General features: G+C 43.7%; 1 protein-coding gene across 1 annotated transcript in view; it reads right to left on the bottom strand.

The window, feature by feature from the left end:
• PTPRJ (protein tyrosine phosphatase receptor type J) overlaps nucleotides 1-13,557 on the bottom strand; it is a 165,211-nt gene that overhangs the window by 46,189 nt on the left and 105,465 nt on the right. The window contains exons 2-5 of the mRNA XM_059929944.1: nucleotides 8,750-8,768; nucleotides 7,357-7,587; nucleotides 5,227-5,409; nucleotides 689-916 (exon numbers count right to left, since the gene is read on the bottom strand). Of these exons, the coding sequence (XP_059785927.1) occupies nucleotides 689-916; nucleotides 5,227-5,409; nucleotides 7,357-7,587; nucleotides 8,750-8,768 (661 nt within the window). The remainder of the gene's footprint in view (nucleotides 1-688; nucleotides 917-5,226; nucleotides 5,410-7,356; nucleotides 7,588-8,749; nucleotides 8,769-13,557) is intronic.

Here is a 13,557-nt window from a genome sequence, read left to right as displayed (position 1 = left end):
AGATAACCCGAGTCAGTCTGTGTTGCCTGCAAGCAAGCCCCCAACAGCTGCCAGGCTACAGCATTTGTTCCTGAACCCACAGAGCCTGACCATGTGCTTTCCCATGTATGTTTGCCTTGATTCCCCATCTATACTGCAATTCTTTACCCCCTCATCAGCACCAATCCAAAAAGTCTCTAAAACTGTTCAATTTACAGAGTGGGAGTGCTGACAAATTATAGGTAGAAAGCAGCAGTGTGCATGTCAGCAAGTGTCATAGGAAGGTCAGTATGCCTTCCAAGTTCAGGCCAAAAAAGGAAACTCATTTTCTTCTCTCAAGGGGAAAATACTTAACCAACATGGACAAAATGAATATCAAGTTACAAGAGAAAAACATTATGCCAGTTTGTCTCGTTGGCCAGTATGCAGAGCTATGAAAGAAAGAATGAGGTAGCCCCTAGCATCTGCACATGGTAGCTGCTCAAGGAAATGAGCAGCTACGTTGTAATGAGCTCCAGGAAAGAAGGGTCTTGGCCACAGAGTTCAGAAGAAACTCACTGGATCTGCTCTGTCCAAAACCTCTTCCAGAAAACTCTCTCCCGCAACAAAACTACTTATGAAGCAAGAGATAACTCAGAACCAGAATCACAGAAGACAAACTCTGTGCTAGAAAACTCTGGCTGAAGCCACTTTACAAAATTCAACATACTTGTTTTGAACTCTGTGGCGCGGGGCTGTCCTTCGGCACCACTTGCTGCTCGAGGATAAACAGTGGCCTTGTACTGTGTGTCAGACTTTAACCCAAAAAGCAGGACTTCCGTGGTGTCTTGGGGCAGAGAAGGGTCAGAGGAGGGGGCTGCAGGTTCGAGTCCGTATATGTACCCAGGGGCAGTGGGGCTCCTGGGCGGCTGCAGAGAGCGGTCTGTGCTGCTGGCATCTGTTTCAAACACAAAAGGCAAAGACGTTACCTGCGACAGAAGTGTATCCCTGTCTTCTGTCAGCACCGGTGCCCTCCCCACCGTAAGACGACACATCAGACAGTACCCACAGCTGGGACTCCACAAATACCTGTTCCCTTCCTCCCCCAGAGATACACATGCTCCTGAAAGGGCCCTGAGTTGGGGGTTTGGTGAGTTTTTTTACCTTTTCTTTTTTTAAATTGGGGTATAGTTGTTTTACAGTGTTGTGTTAGTTTCTGCTGCACTACAAAGTGAAACAGCTGTATGTATACATGTATCCCCTCCCTCTTGGACCTCCCTCCCACCCCACCCCCATCCCACCCATCTATGTCACCACAGAGCACGGAGCTGAGTTCTCTGCGCTATACAGCAGGTTCCCACCAGCTATCCGTTTTACACATGGTAGTGTATATATGTCAATCCCAATCTCCCAATTCATCCCACACCCCCTCTTCCCCTCCACCGTGTCCGCACGTTCGTTCTCTGTGAAAGGGTCCTGATTTGGGGCAGGTATTTCACGTTGTACTTTTAGCCCAGGTAGCACCGCAGATATTTGCACTTCTCTCTCCAACTCAGCTATTTGCATCTCTCGCCAGCTTCTTTCAAGAAACCATCTTCTCCCACCCAACTCCAAACACGGATTTCCAGGACAACCTCATGATTCACACTTGGCTAAGCAGAGCCCACTTAAGGAATTCTTTCCCTGGACCAGTCCCCTGCTGAGAGAGGGTGAAACAAGCAGAACTGCTGAACCAGGGGAAAGTTGGTAAAAAGAAACAAGCAGGGAAGAGAGACAAGAGTCACCTCATCTCTTCCTTCAAGGCCTTGCTGCCCCTGGTGGGGAAATATACACGAGCCAAGAAGTTGCTCTTTTAGTCTAAGCTATTTGAAGCCTGATTCTGTCACCTGCCATCAAGAATCCTGACACCTACTTTGCACATCTGTTTCCTTATGTGTAAAATGGGGATTGAGTACTTGTTCTCAATTCACAGGGCTACCCCTGAAAATTCTATGAAGTCTGCAAATAACTACTCCACTGTCAATGCAGAAGACATCTGCTAGATTTGCCTGATAAGCAGCCCTTTTCTCATTGGATGCGGTTAAGTTCCTCCAGTGGGCCTACTTGGGTTAACACATCTGTTATCTATCCAACCAAAAGTTTAAGAAGCTAAAGGGCCCAGCTACTTTCCTGGATGCCAGACTCCAAAAAGTTTCAACACCCACTGTGCTGACCTGTAAAATAAGAACATTTTCCCCTCCTTCTTCACACACTCGTGGAGGTCAAACTAAAATGTGGAGAAGACCTCTATAAATTCTAAACTCCGTACAAATTATCAGAACAATTTTTCTTAACTATAAGTTACTGAAAGTCAAAACCAGCAAGGCAGATCAGAAGCCCACTTTTGTAACTCACCTAAGCTATTTTCTGTAACCAGAGGGTCACTCTGTGTCTTATTTGAAAGATATAGGGTGACCTTGTTTTGAATCCCTGGCTTCAGGTCTGAAAAACTGACTACTAAGTTTTGAGTCAACTCCTGGCTTCCTTCAAGGAGCATCCGGAAGGTGTCAGTGATGCTATCATTCTTCCAGGTAAGAGCAACGTGCGTCACACCCACAAAGACAACACGAAGACCAGAAACTGGATGAGGCTCTATTTTAAAAACACACAGTGGGCACAGATGGAATAAGATACTTGTAGTCACCTTTCATTAAGAATGACTGGGGACATTGATGTTTCAATGTGACCCACTAAAAATACTTCCTTTATATCAGAGTCCAGTGCAGTTCCATCATTTTCACAGCAGGGAGAAAACTTATCATTATGCAGAAAAAAAGGAGAAAAGAATAAACCTTAAAGCCATAATTTTTTAGGATCTGAACTATTCTCCACGACAGTTAATTCCAACAGTGATCTGACACTCTTCTAAATTGCCGTTTTAAACAGCAGCATTTAATATTTTAGATACCAGGAATAAGCATCCAAAAAAGTGATCATTTGCTACATCTAAAGGTCTCAATTCCAGATAATACAAATAATATTTCACAGTATCAAGACATTTCAACTAAGACCCTCTTCCCTGTATTCCAACCCCAAGGGAAATCTTCAGAAGATTTCCAGTCTATACCATCCCCCCGCCATTCTTTCTATCACTTTATTTGGCTGGTTGTGACGTAAACCAAACAATTTTGGCCAAGATGACATCCACTCCCTTCAATCTTGAGATAAGAACATGGAGATTCAGAACAGCAGGGTGACTTGCTCAAGAATGCACACTACTCGTAGCATCAGGGAAACTAGGACCCAGGGCTCCAGCTTTAAGCATATATTGATACAAGCACAGGGAGCACTGCAGACAGATCCACAACCCTGCTTGAGGAGGCTGAACGCAAAGACACTGGCCTGGATGACTGTGAGGCACCATCCAGCTGTGAGGCGAGCTGATCCATTGTGCAATTCTATTCTTCACATCAAATGTTTCTGATGCAAAGATTTCTACACTGGGTCACACATTTCTTTAAAAAAGACATGTGCAACACGAATAAAGCAGCCAGCTCAATGATCCGGGTAACTGTGATGAACACCACTGTACAACAGTGCTCTGGAATCAGGCTGCTGGGTTCCCACTACATGATGCTCAATAACTCTGGGAGCTCAGAAGAAACTTAACTTCTCGGCATTACCATTTCTTCCGCTGTAGCCCTCAGGGTTACTGTGAGGACACCCTGATGGATTAAGGACAGCTAAGCACACGGTATGTGCTCAGTAAACAGTAGCTGATAAACACAGCCTTGACCTTGGGGGATTTAAGGTGGAGTGAGGATCCTTGGTTCCTGGGCTGCGTGCTTCTGGCCACCTGGCCACCTCCCCTTTCCTATAGTCACCAATTCTGTATCACCTTGTCCCATCAGCATTTCTAAATTCTGCCTTCTTCTTCCTCCTTAATTCTCTTCTATCTCCTCTCTGCCCTCTCCTTCTTTTCCTCGCTCTCTCACAATACAGCAAATCTTTACTGTGGGTTTCTGTTTTCTCTAAAACTGTGCTGCCAACCTCCAGGAGGTTTTTGAAGGTACCTGTGACACTGCATCCCTGTAGCTCCTCTCTCTCCAGTTCTTTTTACTTACTGGGCATCTGGGCAAGATTTTATTTAAAGAAATAGTTTCCAGGCTTAAAAAGAAAAAATGTTGAAAACCACTGGTTTAGCATTGGTCCGCTCCGTGTGCAGAAGGCGATGTGCCAGGCGGTCACTTCACACCATGGGCTCAGGAAGTCAGCTTTCCACAGCCTTCACCAGCCAATGAGAGCACACCCGACACAGGGTGTGATCAGAAAACCAACACAGGACCTCTTTTTTAAATTGTGTATTCTTCTCAGCTTAAAAAGAGTGTCTCATCTGTTTTTTATATTTTTGGTTCTTTCCAGCTTAAAAAAAAAAAGCTAAATTTGCAGCTGTAACAGGTGGCTCAGGGTACTGACATCTAAACTAAATAAAAATCTAAGCTTAATAAGAGTCACTGGACTCTTATTTCATTTGAAGCACATATTCCTCTATAAAGTATATCAAACTTTCATGCCCAACAGAAGCTCCCAGGAATATAAATATAGCATCAACTTCCCTAGGGAGATTAAAAGAAGCCTAGTAATTACCAACACCATCAAGACACATTTCTTTTTCTTTTTTTTTAAATAAATTTATCTATCTATCTATCTATCTATTTATTTATTTATTTATTTATGGCTGCGTTGGGTCTTCGTTGCTGCGCACAGGCTTTCTTTAGTTGCGGCGAGCGGAGGCTACTCTTCGTTGCGGTGTGCAAGCTTCAGTAGTTGTGGCTCACGGGCTCTAGAGCGCAGGCTCAGTAGTTGTGGCACACAGGCTTAGTTGCTCCGCGGCATGTGGGACCTTCCCAGACCAGGGCTCAAACCCGTGTCCCCTGCCTTGGCAGGCAGATTCTTAACCACTGCGCCACCAGGGAAGCCCAAGACACATTTCTAACAGGTCTCCATTCCCAAGTCTTAGCAGAAAAGTAAGTATTAATCAATAATAATGAAAAAAATTTTAAACCAAACAGTTGGAAGTAGCTAAAATATCCCAAAACACACAGGACCTTAATACTGAGTGATCCTGCCACCTGAATTCCTGGGCTTGAAACAATACAGAATCTTTTCTCGTCTTCCACAGTTAATGAAAATCAATCTCTTTCCAGCAGGCAACTTGAATGGGCAAGGCTCTAGGATACAGGACAAGAAGGATGGTTCATGATTATTCCTGGGAGCTACTCATCTTACCTAATGTGGTATCTCCTGAAGTCCCATTGCTTCCTGGACTTGAGTATGTGCTGTTAACACCTGTTTGATTTGCAAGACTCATCTGCCCATTTTCCATCTTACTCGTTACTCCAGCTGTGTCGTTTTTCCAGGTTAGGGTCACACTGGTTGGACTGATGGTAACAGCTTCTGTAGGACTGGGTTCTATTTTAATATTGTTTCCCAAAAAAAGGAAAGAAAAAAATTATATTTCGAAAAGAAATGTAAGAGTAAGGACTGCTCTGTATGTCTACTTTCCAGAAGTGAATTTTGCAACCACAGAATTTCATTTCTCTTTATTTGCCTCCTGGACTTCCCTCCAACAAAATACATTTAGATTCCCATATATACATGTATGCATGTGTGTTAGTGAAACAGAAGGCTATAAAACAAAGATAAAAATAACAGAGGGTGGCCTTGTTGGCCATGACTTGAACATGGAGCTAAATCTGTACAGAAGCTGACATAAAAGAGACCTGAGATGCAAAATAAGTCTATCTCCTGATTCTCAGAAAACACTGCTTATGGAGAGGCATATACAGTGCAGAAGCATGTGATAACTTTTTTTCCAAACCCAGATATTAGGAGGAAGCTCCACAGTTCTCTAGCCTAAAGATGGCATAGGACAGAATGGCATAAAGAGAAAAGAGCTGGTCTTGGAATCCAGACCCGGATGTAAGGCACTGCTCTGCCCCTTAGCTGTGTGACCTGGAATTAGTCCCTTAAAACATCTCAGTCTCAGGTTCCTCTGCTGACAGCTCTTAAACATAAAGGATTATTATTAAGGCACCCTGAAATTGTAAACAAAGTCACTGGATTTGGACATTCAAAAATCAGGGCCCAGAGTCCAATCCTGCTGTCACTAGCAGGTGATTGTACTCGAAGTCATCTCACTGCTCGGAACCTCACTTCATCACCTGTCAAATTGTAGATGTACAGGATCTTAACACAATGGAAGCCATGATGGTTATTAACAGTAACTAAAACTTCAAAATGGATGCATCCTAATTACAGTCTAGATGGAGGAGTAACAACTAGAAACAGAAGTTACCCTTATTGCATAGGCAATAAGGCAATAAGGACCCAGGGCCTTATCCCAGAAGAATAAAGGTGGTACAGGTAACACCACTTCAGCATGCATGGGACCTTCAAATGACAGCACGGAGGGTGTGCCTTACCTGGAACCTGGGAGATGCAAACATTTACCCAATCAAAGAAGAAGGGCAGGAGAGGAAACAAGAGAAAAGAAAAAGGACCAGGCACAGAAGAATGTGGTGGCCCACAATTCAATAAACTTCATGCCAGAAAGCCCCTCAGACTTGAACCTCCCCTCTATAAAGTAACCAGTTCACAGTGTCAGAGTAGCATTTTGGCAGGTTATCATTGTGGCGCCATTTGCAATCAGCAGTGATGATGGTGATGGGGATAATGATAAAACAATAGCCACAGTTACAGCATGAGGGCAGCAAGAACAGCAGCAGTCCTATTCTGGGTGCTGGCTGGGTCCCAGGCACTGCGCCAGGTGCTGGGCACACGTTTTCTCATTTATGCTTCACAACAACTTCATGAAGAAGGCTATGGCACCATTTTAAAGAAAGAGAAATATATCAAGAACTAAATTTTGTTGATTCATACAGGGATTCTGTTTATACAGGGAAAGGTTTTTAAAAAGCATTTTTATTTATTTATTTATTTATTTTGCGCCGCACCACACGGCTTGCAGGACCTTAGTTCCCCAACCAAGGATTGAACCTGCACCCTCGTCAGTGAAAGCGTGGAGTCCTAACCACTGGACCACCAGGGAATTCCCTAGAAAAGGAAGTTCTTAACTTTCAATAGTTCAGCAAAGTACATCTTAAAATATCTTTTAAAAATATGTGTGTGTATATGTATGCATTTTTGGTAATAAAGATGAAGAAACTGAGGTCTAAGAGGACCAATGACTAGCCGCAGGGCATACAGTGAAACACTGACAGACCCAGGAAGCAAACCTGGGACTCTGATTCTCAGTCTGCGCTCTTCACCACTACGCCATTGTAGTACTGCTCAGACATGTAGACACTGACATTCTCTAAGACCCACAATCCATCCCAAAAGAAAAGTCTCGCTCACGTATTTGCACTTCTTGGCAGCAGGTACTGGAGCCATTTGAAAAGGTGAAAAGATAGTGCGTCCCAGGAACCAGCCCTGAAAATGAAGTCTTCCCATCACTGTCTGCTCTGGGAAACTGCTGACTCTGGCCACTCAAATCCGTTACATTTATCACTGAAAAGTTTCCTGGTGCCTTGATAGATTGAATCTCACTGGCTGTAGATGTCAATTCAACCAGATCACAGCGGGAGCCTAGAACACAGGAAGGAAGAACGAAATGCAAGTTAATAAAACGGCACCTCCCACCATATACCAGCCATACAACAGACTTTTTTATTATAATTTTTAAAACACATCATAGTTCCCTCATCTCCCTTTCCCCACTTTACAGTATCACCTCTACACACAGATGTTTTCTTCTCTTGCACCAGTGATTCAAGCCTGCACAAGGAACCTACCAGTTTATTTACCAAACTGATTAACAAGGAAGAAAAAGCAATTGTAGAACTCTTTCTATTGTTTGCACAGGCTTTGCATAATTACTGTTATTAACTGAGCTTTTCTTTATTAGAAGGTTTCAGCAAGGCCTGCCTTCTTTGTATGGCACTGTGAGAACATTCTAATTATTTTATCTCTATGGTTCACAGACTTTGAGATTTTACCAACCAGGAAAAAAAAAAGTTGTCCTTGAATTTTGAGGACAGACAAAAGCTACCAGTTTTTATTTTTTCAAAAACGTACATTAAAAAATTACCAAATACTATTAATTTTATTTCTTATAGAAATAAATAATTTTATTTCTTATAGAAACGAATTATGATCCAAAAAATTAGTAAGGACATAATCCCAGAATAAACGGTGATTTCAACTGAATATATTTAGTTTCATAAAAAACTTATTATACTGTCCTTATTTTTCTCATTTTACTACAGACCTGGGAGGACTTCAATGGACCAGCAACTGGGATTCAGCCCTCCACGTGGAAGCAAAATATCCAGGAGGCTACATCTGGTTTTCCAAAGGTTATGCAAAGCTTGTACACCATTTTAAAAATCATGTGGTAATGTAGCAACACAAGAAAATAATTATGGGATAACAGTACATGAAATAAATATAAATGATACTGCATTATGAAAACTAAGTGGTTTTTTTTTTTTTGATCACCTACAGATGTAGGCTAGAAAAAAAAAATCACAGAAAAATTATATTTTTATTTGTCAGGATTGCACAAATAAAAAATTTTTTCTTTCACTTGCTGTTTTCACCCTCACCCCACTTCTAAAGAAAAATTGGAAACTAAGCAAGTTTTAGCAAATTAGCGTTTTCTGTGATTTTCACGTTGCTGTTAATGTTGCTGTGTCCATCGGGGGGCAGTAGCGAACAACATAAGAGTGGAATGGGAAGTGGTACTTACAGTCACCTGTGCACACGATCTGTAACAGAAAAAGAAAACGGAAGTCAGCAGATTCATTCAGCCATGGCAAATGCAAATCAGAAATAAAGCAGTTGAGAATTTAATAACTGGGGCGGGGTGTTAAATACATTAGGCAAAGGCCTGTTGGCCAGGGTTAGGGTATAGGGCCACTGAATAGGGGAATTCAGTGTAACCGCGGGTCAACTACAAACAATGGAGACCAGACAACTGTTGGCAGTGTTTTTTCCCACTGAAACATCCAACATGAGCAACTCCCCAGGTCAGCACTCCTTCCTGCTGCTACATTGTGCACTGAGGCAGAAGGACATCGAAACAAGAGTTGAGATTCTCTGGGTCAGAAAGAAAGGAAAGCAGGACCATCACTCCATCACCCCTTCCCCAGAGCCACTTCAGGTCGAGAAATGGAGGGTATAAAGCCAGATGCGTGACAGAAGAAATCCACCGGGTTTGAGATTTTCATTGTGCAAAAATTTATCTTCTATCAGTAGGTGGCAGTCATCTTTTTTTTTTTAATCATATGGCAATCAGCTTTGAGAAGAATAAATGTTTGAACCAGACCTTAAAGATTGTCTAATTGACAGTATCTCAATCTGCCGTCTTTAGATCCCTGGGGATCCTCAAAGATATTTATCATGATCCATATATTATTTCCCCACACTTTAAAAACCTAAAATATTTCAAGATTGTTCATTCTGTTGTTTAGTTAACACACCTTTTTGGATATTTCAAAGTATGGTCCTTGTAAAGAGGAAAATAATCAAAAGCGACTCTAGTGGAAAAAAGTGTCCTCCAACCTCCATCACACTTAGAATAAAATGCAAACTCTTAACTACAGCCTATGTGGCCTCTCTGATCTCATAGCCTCTCACACCCTTTACAATGTTCTTGAAGCTGATTCTCCCTTGGAGCCTTTATGTATTGATTCCCTTCTCCAAACACACTCTGCCCCCAGACCTTCCCAGACTGTGGCCTCAGATGCCACCTCTTCACGGAGTCCGTGTCCAACCAACCAATGGAAATTAGCCCCACTCACTCTCCATCACATCACTGGTGAGTTTTCTCCCGGCATTCACCTCAATTACTGTCAGTCTCCTCCAACTGAAATGTACACTCCAGGAGAACAGAAACCGGGTCTATGCCCGTGCCTAGAATATTACACACAGTAGGCACTCAATAAATGCCACAGAAGGAAAGAATGAGCTTCTCATTTTGGAGAGGAGGCAATCCCTAAGGCCCAGAGAAGGGAAAAACTTGTCCAAGGTCCCACAGCAAGGCTAAGGCTAAGGCCAAGGCCAAGGCCAAGTCCAAGGCCAGTCAGGTCCCAGGAGTCTGATTACCCAGGCCAGTATTCCTTCCGCTTATCCTGAAAATTAGCACTTATCAAATGGAGAAGATAAGAACAACATTCGTTTTCATCTCATGAGATAGGTGGACAGAAGGGGGGTGGGGGGGAGGGGCCTGGCCCCTGTCCTATCTCCCAGTGACCCAGGTACTAGTACTCAAAGGAATCCAGTACTCTTCCTCTCCTCACTCCCTGCAAGCCGGCGGGGGGCGGGGGGGGGGGCCGGGAAGCCCTGTTGATATCCTTTCCTACTCACCCCCTCTCTCAAACTTTCCATTCCCACCACTGCACTGTACCCTCAAGCCCTCCTCATCTCAGCCCTAAGCTTTTCCAGCTCATCTTCCTCCCTCCAGCCCCTGCCCCTCAATCTATGCTATGCATCAATCCACGTCATCCAGGATGGACCACAAGAGAGGGAGAAAAAGGAGCAGTCAGTTGCTAGTTAAGTAGCACAGGGCAGCAAACTTTTTTTTGCCCATTAGCTGGAAAACATTAAACTACATAACCTCATGACCCTAGGATGGCATGTCCTGGCCCTTTGTAATGTTATTATGTCTCTGCCTGGGCATCTATGTGTTGTGTCCTCACCTGGAATCCATTCAATCATCCAACCATCCAACCATCCAACCAAATGTTGCCTAAAACACGAAAGATCTGGGTCCTGTCCTCAAACTGTTTACAGGAAGGTAAGGGAAATAAGACATGTCTGTAAAAAAGTAATTCAAGGTAGAAAGTACTGACAACTCGTTTAACAAGCGATTCTCGCACACCTGCATGTGTCAAGCGCTGTGCTAAAGCCCTAGAGCTAAAGCAGACAGGCTCCGAGTCACAGCAGGCTATGGCGGAGGGAGAGAGGAGGACAGATGGAGGATACCCTCGGGTAGGTACCACTCACTGAGGGCAAACATGAAGGTGAAGAGTGTCTGTGCATCTCAATCTGTGTCCTTTACAGTCCTAGACTCAGTAAACATTGAGTGGCTGATAGTCACTACACAGGACAACGTGTCAAAGAGCTCTGAGTTCTACAGATGAAAGTTCAAGAATCATGGTCATGGCAAAAAGGTACGTTTCCAAAGGTTAAAATCAGATGCACAGAGCACTGACTCTGCCAGGCACCGTCCCAAGTGCTTTCAGATATTAACTCACTTAATCCTCCAAACATTCCTAAAAGGGAGGCACAGGTCCCTACTGGGCTGGTGAGCTACAGCACCTGGATCTGAACCCAGGCAGTCTGACTCCAGAGTCTGTGTCCTAAACCACTAGCTACACTACCTTCCAGGGTAAAGCAACTGGCGAGAAATGTACCAGGACTTAGGGAAGGTTTAAAAATTAATTTCAAAAGATATTATCAGTGTGCTTCTTTGACAAATCCGGGTACAGTTTCTCCTGGCAACCCTCCCAAAGAAGGCCCTATGTGCCAGGCATACACACCAGCTGGTATCTTTTTGAGGCTCATCATGAAATAGTAGCCAGAGGGATAACACACTACCTCACATGGCTTCATGTCTTTTTTGGCCTCACTCCCCCTTCTGTTCCCTCATCTTGACCTCACTAGGCCTTGACTTCCCACATAAAGCATCAGCAGTTTAATCCTTGCCTTAGGACCCAGGGGACCTAAAGGATGCAGACTAAAACAAAGGACAAGAGTACCTAAGAGAAGTCTGCAAGGGGTCTCTTGGGGGACAGCTTCTTCACTAATAAAAAGGACAGAAACACCATCCTGCTTCGCTGAACTTCAGCAGATCTACCCATGATGCCTGGAGCCGCTGCAGCCACTATGTGACAAGGAGGGAAGAACTCACCCACCTGCTGAGGATGGCTGATGAGGGGAATGAGAGAAAACACCTGGATCCTTGCACTGCCAAATCAAGCAATTTTAGACTCTTTCTACTTCCAAACTTCTTGCCTGGGGAGATGCAATACCCCTTATTATTTAATTACTTTTGTTTGGGTTGTCTAAGATTTGCAACCAAAAAAACACTATTTGCCACAAAGCAACCACAAAGCAAGGTGACTAATTTTCACATTTTTATAGATTAAAAAAAAGTGAAAGGTCAGTGATCTGTCATCAAGGGTTACAGAGCTGGTCAGTAAGAGGTAAAGCCAGGAGGCAAGTTCTGGTCTGCCAGGCCCCCAAACTCTTCCACTGACCACAGGAAAAAAAAAAGACCCTTGCAAACAACACCCTACAAGTTAACTGGCATGGAGGATGCCTCATAAGTACTTTTTAAAAGAATACAATCAACAGAAAGCTCATCTTCCTGAAGTTAGCTCAGAGCCTAGTTGTGCCTGGGGGAGAAATGGGAGAAAATTTCCACAGATTCATACACTGAGCATCAGAGTTAACTAACTGCAGAAAAGGGAAGTTGCGGACAACTTTTCAGCAGTGACAGCTAAACATGGTGATGACAATTATCTCAGCTTTTTCCCCTTCTAAGAGGACCCCAAAAGGCACTGGTAGTTGTTAATCGAGGATTCCACAGAAATCGTCCTGCCTCCAAGTGCCTTCCCTCAACTGGTCCCTCACCCAGAACTCCAAATCCAGGTAGGGAAAGAAGCAAGCATTCCGCAGGTTCCAACCCATTTAATCCTCACAACTGTGTGAAACAAGAACGATCATCCTCATTTTACAGATGAGGACGCTGAGGTCAGAGTACACCTTAGGTCACAGAGCTAAGAAATTTCCCAACTGGCTATTATGAACTTGTCCCAGGCACAGGAGGGAGAAGTACTTCAGGGTGGAGAAAAACCAGCACTTTCCACTCTGTACTTCCCTCTAGGCAGAAATTAAACCAGATAAAGTATGCAGAGCCAGGCCCAAGAGCTAGGGGCACATCTAGCTCCCAGCCTTCTCCCTCTTGGTTCCAACAGACCCAGCAATCAGAGGTGATGAATGAGCTCACCCTGTCTAGGCCTCAGGGGACACCAGAAGCCACAGCCCCTGTGCCCAAACTGCAACAGGGGACAGTGATTGCATAACAGATGGTGGGGGTCAACTGCAGCACTATTCGCAATGGCTAAAAGGTGGAAACAACCTAACTAACAGCAGATTAACAGAATGTGGTATACGCGTACAACGGAATACTATTCAGCCATAAGAAGGAATGAAACTCTGATAACATGCTACAATGTGGATGAACCGTGAAAACATTACGCTAAATGAAAGAAGGCAGACACAGAAGCACACATATTGTCATTCCATTTATATGAAATGTCCAGAATAGGGAAATCTATAGAAACAGAAGGCAGACCAGTGGTTGCCAGGGGCTAGGAAGAGGGGGAAGGGAGAGTGATTGTTAACGGGTACTGGATTTTCTTTGGGGTGATGAAAATGTTCTGAAACTAGAGAGAGGTGGTGGTTACACAACATTGTGAATGTACTAAATGCTACTGAACTGTACACTTTAAAATGGTTAATTTTATGTTATGTGAGTTCCACTTCAAT

This window comes from Balaenoptera ricei, chromosome 8 (genome assembly GCF_028023285.1).
Source record: "Balaenoptera ricei isolate mBalRic1 chromosome 8, mBalRic1.hap2, whole genome shotgun sequence".
In the NCBI taxonomy this organism is placed as follows: Eukaryota; Metazoa; Chordata; class Mammalia; order Artiodactyla; family Balaenopteridae; genus Balaenoptera; species Balaenoptera ricei.
This window is presented reverse-complemented; position numbering and strand designations above follow the sequence as displayed.